General features: G+C 39.8%; 1 protein-coding gene across 2 annotated transcripts; it reads left to right on the top strand.

Moving 5' to 3' along the window:
- Nucleotides 1-392: 392 nt before the first annotated feature.
- Nucleotides 393-9,318, top strand: LOC137995048 (beta-1,3-galactosyltransferase 5-like). 2 transcript variants are annotated; one of them, XM_068840622.1, is made up of 3 exons: nucleotides 393-441; nucleotides 4,796-5,762; nucleotides 8,566-9,318. In XM_068840622.1, exons 1-3 carry the CDS (start codon nucleotides 430-432, stop codon nucleotides 8,583-8,585), a joined length of 999 nt encoding a protein of 332 aa, XP_068696723.1. In that variant the 5' UTR covers nucleotides 393-429; the 3' UTR covers nucleotides 8,586-9,318. The 2 variants fall into 2 exon arrangements, with proteins under 2 accessions (XP_068696723.1, XP_068696722.1); XM_068840621.1 differs by having other exon boundaries at nucleotides 4,796-9,318.
- The last annotated feature ends 1,160 nt before the right edge of the window (nucleotides 9,319-10,478 follow it).

The following is a 10,478-nucleotide window of genomic DNA, read 5'->3' as shown; positions in this document are numbered from 1 at the left end:
TTCAGTACGTTATCTAGATTTTAGTATTTTATTATTTATTTATCATTATGGATTCTTATTATGTATAATTTTATTGTAAGGCACTGTTGATCAGCATATGTAAATTAGCCCTATATAAGTGATTAAACTATAAACTATAAACTAAAAAGTCTAGAGGAATCCAGGATGAAAAGATTGTCTGTCGCAAATATGACCGCAGATTTCAGTCAAACTATAATACTTTTAGTAGATTCGAATTATTTATTTCTTTGAATGGATTCTAATTATGTATAATTCTACTGTAAAGCGCTCATCGCTTGTTGATCAGCATATGTAAATAGCACTATATAAGTGATTAAACTATAAACTATAAGTCTAGCGGAATTCAGGATGAAAAGATTGTCTGTCACAAATATGACTTGAGACTGCAGTCAGACTATTCAAAGCATAATGGATAAAGGGGTACGTTTACGGTGTCTAAAGAATCTGTGGAACTGCGTCGGTGAAGAAGTGCGAGACTGAGTTGATGATGAGTTAATCACCGTACAGAAATTTCAAAGCTGACGTTTCGAGCGTTAGTCCTTCAGTTTGTCAGAGCGAAGGGGGCTACCGCCCGAAATTTCTTTATGGCGGTTGATAATTTACCGTATCAACAGGGTTGATAAACCATTTCTATATTGAAAACATACATTTGATTTTATATACTCCGACTAATTCACAAGCGACATTTAACCAAACATGCAAATCATCAAAGTCCAGATGTTGGAATCTCTGCTCTCGAAACGTCTGCTTCATCAGGATAGGATGTAATTCTGCGCTGTCCACACGACAGCTTGGTGCATGTTCCAAGCTACCGTGGAACCCTCCTCCCCTCGTGTTTCGCATTCCACGCACCAATTCGCACGCAATGTCGCCCTGTTGAGCAAACAACTGCTACAAGTGTTTGCTTAACTCTTGGGTCGGTAGGAAATCAAGTCTGAGCACAATTACATTCACCGGCAAAGAATGAATCTGTGGTCTTGCTTTATCAGCCATGCATGTGAACATTTCCTCGCATAAATCATCATATATATAAGCAGTCTTTATATTAGTGCCCGCTGTTTACTGATAAATCTAAAAAATTAGATTGGAGCGCTAAGGAGACTTTCCAGTTATTGCTGTCAAACATGTTTAAAGTTTAGCACCGTCCATGTTTGAGCCAGCACTGGCCTATATTGTTGAGCGAAGGGGGCTACCGTCCGAAATTTCTTTATGGCGGTTGATAATTTACCATATCAACAGGGTTGATAAACCATTTTTGTTGATACGTGTGGACTACAGGTCCAAGTATCGTTGCGAGCCAAGGCTGTTTTTTTTTTTTTTTTTAAAGACATACCTTTCCGCAGTAAAGGCGCTGTTACACTGTTCAATTTCTCGTACAACTTGTCTCGCAACCCCATTTCTACAAACGATCTCACATTACGAAACAAGTTGTTTTACGGGTGTTACACTGAGCAACGTTTCATGCAGTTTGTCTCGTTTGGATGATCACATGAAGTTAAAGGAATTTTTCAATGGCTGGTGCCTGAAAACGTTGCGACACAAGTTGCAGTACAGATATTGCACTGCGCAATGCTCAAAAAAATTCGTTGCAATCGTTACGGAAAGTAGAACCGTATTCTACTTTCCACAACGGTTCTGCAACTGGTCTCGCAATATTTTTGGCCGTTGCAAGATATGATATATTGGGCACTGATTCGTGCAACTTGTTTCTTTGTCAAGTGTAACAGCCCCTTAAAAAATTGATTTAATTAACTCCAAGTAATAGTTTCATTATTACTCCAAAGGATGTATTTTACTGACATAATAACTAGAGATGCAAGATGCAAGTCAGTAGAGAAGATGGACAGAGCTCCACAGAATTTTCATTACTACCTCCTTGACAAAGGCAGTTTTGCCAAAACGTCGGAATTGAACTTTCAATTTACAGCGTTTTAAAATTCAGTGAATACTATTTAGACGACACCACACTTCTAAAGGCGGCTTGCAACAGAAAAAGATACCTTTTGGCTATTAACACATATTAAATGAAAGGTGTTACAATTGAACCCACTGGGAACTCGGAAAAATCCGAGCCCCAGATGGGATTCGAACCCACGACCCTCCGTGATCTAGTACGGATGCTCTAACCACTGAGCTACTGGAGACTCTATGGTGATCAAGGGTGAAATGTGGGTATTTGACTCGAGCTGCATCATTTGTTTAATCACGAGTATGATTACGGACCGAATTGGACGGCACGAAGTCAACCATTACAATTTCCGAGAAAACGATCACTCCTCTTTCACTGTCTCATGTTACAAATCTGTCCATTTTGCAAAAATCCCCAGTTTGGTAGGGTAAGTGGTTGTTGCTATGGTTATTGTGGTAAATTCTGCGATAGGTGGATTAAGCTGAGTGCACTTAATATGACTGGCTGATGTAACTGTCTGAACAGATTCAGGTATCCGATTTCAGCCAACTGTTCGATTTCACTGTTCGATTTCAACCCTACACAATAACTAGTAAAAAATAAAGTAGTTAATGCACCAATCAAATTTTAGAAAATTGTAATGGTCATGACCAAGAGACTATGAGGTGAGAGAACACATCCCCCATACATGGTCCTCTTCCCATGATAATCTTTTTTCAATCTAATTTTAGCGCGAAGTCAAGCTGCGAGGCTATTTTAGGAAAGACACCTGATTGGTCACTTGTAATGACGTAATGACCGCTTAAAGCCGATCACATCTTCAAATTTCGATTTAGGATTTCACTGGATCATGCGACGGCGAGAAAAGTCTTCGCAAGTTTCTTCACAATGACATCTGATCCTCTGACCATGGGCCGCGCGGCCATGGGAACGAAACTAAACATAACTTTCACAGCGTGGCGCGAGGCTTAAAATAGATTGAAAACGATTAGCATAGGGCACGGGGATGTGTTCTTTCACCCGATAGTCTCTTGTCATGACTAAGATCTTTATAGCACTGAGTATGGCATGAAAATAGCCTGACTAGCTGAATTCACCTCCAAGCCTCGAATTCGAAAATCAAACTTAAATTTTAGCTTGAGCTGAATCCCAAAGGAGCGAACTTGTTAAGAAAACCCACGTGCCAAGAGTATTGCATGTCCAGATGATGTGAACAATTTTGTGCAACCGAGGCTTGATGGTGAATTTTTGAACATATGACGACATCATGCATAAGTTCTATTGTTACTTGGACCTATATAATTGTCTACAATCATGGAGAAAATAAAATGAAAAATAAGTACCCCACTATCCCCAAAATCAATGATGAATTCGCGCGCAAGTTGAAGCCCGCCATTTTTTTCATCATGGGGGAAGGGGTGGTCTTCATTTTCCATTCGAAATGCCCAAGATTGTAGCTCCATCGAGTCTCTCCGTGGTAGTTCGGGCGTCCAAACTAGTCAGGATCGTAAGGTTGTCGGATTCGGATTTTTTCCGACTATCCCCGAGTCAACATCCACAAATAAATATCTCCGGCATTTCATTCACCGCGCCTAACATAAAACTTTTTTTTTAGTACACATGATGAGACGGCCACGTTGGTGTACAAAACAATAGAAAATGGCCCCACACGTTTTGCTTCGCGGCTCGGTTAATATCCAACGCTAGCCACCGACACTGAGGTGAATAGTTGTTTTAGTATATACTAAAGCAGTGAGATAATATACAGCACAAATAATTAATTGGATGTTTTCTTCACTTGTCATGGATGCAAATCGGGACGCCATTTTTTTCCGAGTTGCTCGGAGGTAAATAGCACAGGATATTCGGAGTTTGACGAGCCAATCAGCGCCCGCGTTCAACGCTATCCACTGTTTTAGTATATACTTACAAAGGATCTCCGGAGTTTGAGTAGCCAATCAGCGCGCGCGTTCAAAGCTATCTACTAATTAACAATTATTCCATGAGCGAGCTTTGGATAAGAGATGGTAAATAGCCAACGAGGCGCGTAGCTCGCTAGCGCGAATGAAATAATTGTTTTATTATATTCCGTAAACTGTAAAAGTCTAGAAAGTACGAAATACGAGCGAAAAAAGCGAGCAAATCCGAGTGAAATCGAAAAAACTTGACGAGAACTGATGCAATGTTGTGTAAGACCTTGTAGTCAGACAGACGCAGGCTCATCACAAAAACATCTCTTACATGTCAGTGTACTTCTGAACGGCGGAATCGATCCTAACTTTCCACAAAAACGTTTTTTTTTTCTTTATTCAGAGAGAAATTTCGCTTTCTGGCGAAAAAAAAAATTAGCTTAGCAACGCATCGCGCAATTATGTACCATATAAGGTCACACTTAGGTATATGAGCTGATAACCGAGATTGGGTGAACCAATCAGAATACGAGAAATGCATTAACCGAGGTTGAAAATTTAATAAGTTAGTATGTACTAAAATATAATAATCGCGAATAAAGTATTAACCTCTCACTAACCGTGCGCGAGGGCCATACTGGGGAATATTGGACCCAGCGTAGCGAGGTCCGTAGAAAAACGACCGACGGCCAATATTTCCCAGTGCGGTCCCGAGCAAGAGAGGTTAGAAAGTTGTTTGTCATGTGGAATGTTTTCATTGAGCGATGGGACGCTTCTCCGCAATCTCCGTAAACGTCGTCTTTCAATAGCGAACTTTGAACGGACACCTTTTACATATAAAAGGACCTGTCTTCTGCAAAGATTAGTCTCTTAAGATAATGATCAAAGTCGAAACTTAAATGAGTAAACCTTGAATATCTCAGTCTGTCATTGAAGGCTTTTTCTTTCTCTCCAGGCAGACTTCGACCAGGATTCCAGGACAAGCTTCTTCCAGAATTCATTTTCAAAAAAAACTTCGGAAACGATGTCTTGTGTTCGGAAACGATTTCTGCGTTCTATTCTTTTGATTTTACTCGCTTTTTCGATCATACTGAATGTTTGTCTGAACGAGTACATGCATGGGAAGAGTATTATTACCGCTAAGATTAATCTCAACCCGGAACTCGAGCATCGTATTAATTTGATGGACAAGAAGAACGACTCTTCTGGAAAAGCCTTTGTCCACAAAACGTACTTGCTATCACAAACGCGGTGCATCCATAAAGTGTTTCTTTTGATAATAGTTATCTCAAGCCCTTATAACTTTGAACGAAGATCTGCCATTCGAAGAACGTGGGCGGGTGGGTCATCTGTGGACGATAAATGGAAAACTGTGTTTCTTGTAGGTCAAGGGAATGGGGAGCGTTGGCAGAATGAACAGCTAGAAGCTGAGGAAAGAATGCACGGAGATTTAATAAGGGGGACGCAAAAGGAACACTACAGGAATCTGACCTTAAAGACACAAATGGGTCTGGAATGGGCGTCAAAATATTGCGATTTCCAGTTCTTAGTCAAAGCAGATGATGACGTTTTTGTTCATCCATATAACCTGATAGACTTCTTAAAGAAGCCTCAAACGCCCAAAACGAAACTTTACATGGGCCGTTGCCCTCAGCGGGGAGTTCCTAAACGTGGTCCAGGGAAGTATGGGGTGTCATGGACAGAATACAACAAAACAAGCTACCCACCATATTGCACTGGACCAGCTTACGTCTTATCATCGGACCTCGTCCCAAAGTTAGTGGATCTGTTTAACGTAAAGGTCCCTTTGCCTCTTGAAGATGTCTACATTGGAACCTTGGTTGACAAAATTGGCGGAGTGGAAGCTGTTACGCACCGAGAGTTTCGTACGCTACAACGTGGACCCTGCAGATATTATCCAGGTATTTTTGCTTATCATGCGATTAGGGACGAAAGGTGTATGCTTGAGTTGTTTAATTTTGCCAAGAAAGCGGAATTGTGACAACCTCCGAGCGTAAAAATTCCTGGAAAAACTAGTGGTGAATATCGAAAGGTATAATAAAACTTTTTCAGGGAAGAGTATTGAAAATTTAGCTGTCATCAAGACGGGGAAATTTCCGTCGATTTCAACTCTGAGCTGTGACACAAAAAAGAGGATACATCGTGAGTGTTATAATTCACTCATTCCTTTTTGGTCAATACTGACTTGAGAAATATTTGGAAGGAAAACAAACAAGAGGTGAAGTTAAGCCTGGTTTTCACTAGTGACGCCAGCATAACCAGCTTGTGCTAGTGAAAAGATCTATCACAGCTACCGCCATTTTGTTCAAATGTTCAGACGGAGGGAATCTAGAACGAGTACTTAAATTGTCCAGACGCAACAAATTTCCTTGTGCTTATGCTGTGTTTCGTCTTCACGCGACGCAAGCGAACGCAAGTATAAGCCCAAGCACAAGGGAAAAAAACTGATCCTTGTGCTGCGCTTGTGCTAGTGAAAACCAGGCTTTAATCGTTTTGCTGACGAAAATGAAAGTCGTCTTTTGGTGAGATGCGACCCATGGTGCAAGTAGACATCAGGGCCCGATTGTTCGAAAGTCGATTAAATTAAGTTAATCCAGGATTAACTTAAACTTTTGTTTTATGTTTTCAACTTTTTGGTGAAAGTTTCTTTTGATTATTTTTGTTTGTCAAGATTGACTTCTTCTAATGTATAGTTTTGCCAAATATCAGCGTTGAACAGCATTTAGTAGTAGAGAATACAACTCCTTGGTTTATTTTTCATCTGGGATTAGCGTTTATCGGATTTTGAACAACCGGGCCTGGTAACTGTTTGGAAATAAATGCAGAAACTTCTCTTACGTTTAAAGAGAAACTGCTGAACTTCCTGGACCAAATATTGCATGGACGTTTTGTGTAGATTAGAATCCCGCTTTCCTTCTCATCAGGAAATGCAAACTTTTTTCTTTGTTTTCATTGTTTTTGTTGACAAACATGGCTGCTGATCACGTGAATGAAACCCAAGAATTGTGCGTCACTTTGTCGTCAAAACAAAATTTGGTTTTTGACGTTATTGTTTTGTGGAGTACAGCAAAAAAAGTGCACTGAAATGCGTGCCGCACGTGCAGCACGAGTTTTTTCCTTTTTTAACTAATAATATTCTTGCTTGGTTGCGTTGTCGTTGCTTAATTTAATGCTCGCTCGATTCCCCCAAACAAGCGAGCCTGCTCGCAGGGTACAGAAATGCATAATGATCAACATTGCGTCCCAGGAGTTCGGGATTCAGTTTCAATTCTGACACCCAGAGTCATCGGACTCTTTACTCAGCGGGCGTTGGGGCGTTGTCACAGTGATATCGGAATCCCCGAGTTTTGAGCATCCTCGTTTCCAAATCGCTAGTGGTTGGGGTATCCCTGGGGTATCCCCTTCTCACAACACTGCAGCATTATGGGAAGTCCCCAGTACCCTCCCGGGATGCCCAGATTCGTAGCGTTTTGGCATCCCCACTGGGGATTTGGGAATGCGGATGCCCAAAACGATGGAGTGCCAATATCATTGTAACAGCGGTCGCTTTTCCTCTCCAGGACTCTTGCATGGTAAAAAATAAAAGAGAACTTTTGTCAATTAAAAGACCTGGAAATTATAATTTAAGATCCTCCTCGGATGGTTTGTTGCTTGCAACGCCAACTTATAGAAGTAGGGTTACACATTAGGAGACAGATCGTTCCAGGTCGCAGCTCCGGCACTTTGAAATCGAATTTATTACCGCGTGACATTCGTTCTATTATAGACCTAGGGATTTTTAAGTGCCATCTGAAAATGCACCTCTTTAAGGAAGCTTTTTATTAATTTTTATCATGATAATTATTAGTATCTTAACATATATTGTATATTTCAATTGTCTATTTCAATGTCATCATAGTATATTTTTAATAATAATTGTTTAGATACCCTGTATTTAATTATTATAGATGGAAATAATATAATGCGCGCTTGATCATTTAATGGAAAGCGCGCAATATAAGAATTAAATTATTATTATTATTATTATTATTATTATTATTATCATTATTATTACAGAGATTCTGGCATATTTCAAAAATCACATACCACGTCACCAGTCAAGCTTACCGCAGACATCATTGGAGAGTTTTCTTGTCATCATTGTCTATTTTTTCTGAGATATTGAGCTTATAACCAAACTCTCGACGCCGTATAAATTTATATTGGATTGCAGTGCATTTATCTGCAACGAATGCACTTGTAAACAACGTTTGGTAATGGTAATGAATTTATATAGCACACTTTCTATTGACATATTCAAATGCGCTTTACAAGCAAGTGATCTATGGGTGGGATCGGACATCAGCATGTACAGGTGCCGCTGGCAGCCACTATCAGTCCATTAGCGATCTCACCCAGCACATGAATGACCTGGGTGGGGATAAATTCGAAGATAAAATTTGTATCCCCGCGCGGCCATGTAATATCCTCTATTTATTCGATGGTTTAACATGTAATACGCGCGGATATTTTGTGAGTTGCGTAGTATTTTTCCGAGCCCCGCAGGGGCGAGGAAAAATACCAGCAATGAGCAAAATGTCCGCGAGTATTATATGTTAAACCATCGAATAAGAGATTTATTATTCCACTTTTCAAAAGGTTTTATTTTGCTTTAATTTTATTTGGTAAGAGTGTTTCTAAAAAAATGCATCATCTGTCCTTCAGGGCGCTTGCGAACGATGTAAACGGAACAGAAAGCCAGCCAAATGTCCTTTATTTGATTGTATAAACGAAATGACGAGAGACAAGCGACGACAAGCTAAATTCTCGGGCTTTGTATCGTGTTGAAAACAATTTCGTTCATCGAAAACTCCAGTTCCGTCCGTATTTGCTCTGTTCTACAGTGTAATACCGTCTCATATTTTGCGCGTTCTCTTGGTAAAATGACGTAATAGTGGAATAATAAAGTCCCATATTCTACTTGTATATGTAGGTGCATGTACCTTAAATGAGTTGAAATGGCTTTCATTAATTTAAAATAAATAACAGTATGGCAAGAACTTTTGCCATTTTACTGCAATGTCAGAACTTACTGTCGCCAGTATCATAGATCGTTTAATAATGAGTAATGAATTCAAATTAGGATCAGCTTGGTCAAAATTGAACCTGCTGTTGAATAGTCGAAGACTCGCAGTAAAAATTGCCTATATATATTGCGTGGTCATCACAAATTGAAAGACGGAAAATAGTATATTGGCTGTTCTCAACTTTCTTTTGGCATGCACTGCACATGTGTTATGTACACATGTTCATAGACTGAAATAACTTTACAATTCTACCTTTTTAAGTATCAGAGAGATCTGTAGATAACTCTAATCAAATCAAACGAAATTAACTGTTGGATTTTTTCTAAAGAGAGGACTATATAGTATTGTGTAACACCATCAGTTTGCCCCTTACATTGGAATGAAATAAAAATGTCAGAAAACTGCCAAAGTTAGCAAAATAATAGGTGTGTAAATTATGTTCAGTATCTCGTCCTTGGAGCTATCAACGTGACATCTGACGCACAGAATTGGTAACTGAATTTGGATATTAAGGTCTATAGGAAAGCAACACCTCTCTTCATGCTGCCTGTCTCCTAAAGCGAATCGAGTAAGGAAGGATGGCCAAAAGATGCCAGTCACGGGACCCCAAGCTGGGTGGAGAGTTTAGCGCGCTCCACGGGGTGCTTGTTTCACTTTCGCGCTTACCGAGACCCACACAGCTGTGATCATCAGCCAATCCCGGGTAATGCGCTATTCAAACTAACGGGTCATTGCACACTGGTACCGTAGTAAACTTTTGTTGAATACAGGCTGAATGCACTTCAGCAGGTTGCTGTATCGTGACTGTTAGGATGTTAAGGGAACTATAACCGGGTCGCTGTCTGAGATTTCATGGCTGGTGTCAGAGGACGGTCTGTGTTCAAGCTGGGGTTTCTGAGATCTAGTTTCCTTTACAATGCTCCTGCACAATTGGAAACACTGGAAATACTCACACACAGAGACATGAGTTTAATTCGAAATTTAAAAAACTTGGCCCGATTTTATAATGACTGAAAAAAAAATAATGCCTTCATGGAATAAGGTTTCCCGGATTTTAGCTGTAGGCACAGGCGTACGTGCGTATATGGACGCTACGCCCCTGCCTGGTGAGTGGTGATAACTGCATCTGTTTTGTTTTTGTTTTTTTTAATTAATTAATTTTCACCACTGATTTACATTACTTACATATAAAGCATATAAATACATGATTACATTGCTGCTATACAGTAATTACTTTTAAACAATACAGATCTATAATACAGAGTAGCCAATGCAGTCCCTGCATACTCACGCACAGCCACACACACACCCACACGCATTACGCACTTCTGATTATCCGTCTAAAAACATCAAAAGAGTCTCCAAAGAGCTGCTCTCCTTGCATATCGATAAAAGAAATAAAAGACTAAAAATCATTTTCCCGGATTAAAGCTCCCCACTTTGCATTAAATCTTCTTAAAATCCCAGTTTTAATGGCATAACGTCTTTCATAATCCAGACAATTTAGAAAAGTTCGAAAAAAGAGTTCCCAAGAAGGGTTAAGACCTTTTT

The sequence above is a fragment of the Montipora foliosa genome, chromosome 3 (genome assembly GCF_036669935.1).
Source record: "Montipora foliosa isolate CH-2021 chromosome 3, ASM3666993v2, whole genome shotgun sequence".
In the NCBI taxonomy this organism is placed as follows: domain Eukaryota; kingdom Metazoa; phylum Cnidaria; class Anthozoa; order Scleractinia; family Acroporidae; genus Montipora; species Montipora foliosa.
The sequence above is the reverse complement of the archived record's forward strand: the minus strand, read 5'-3'. Positions and strand labels throughout refer to the sequence as shown.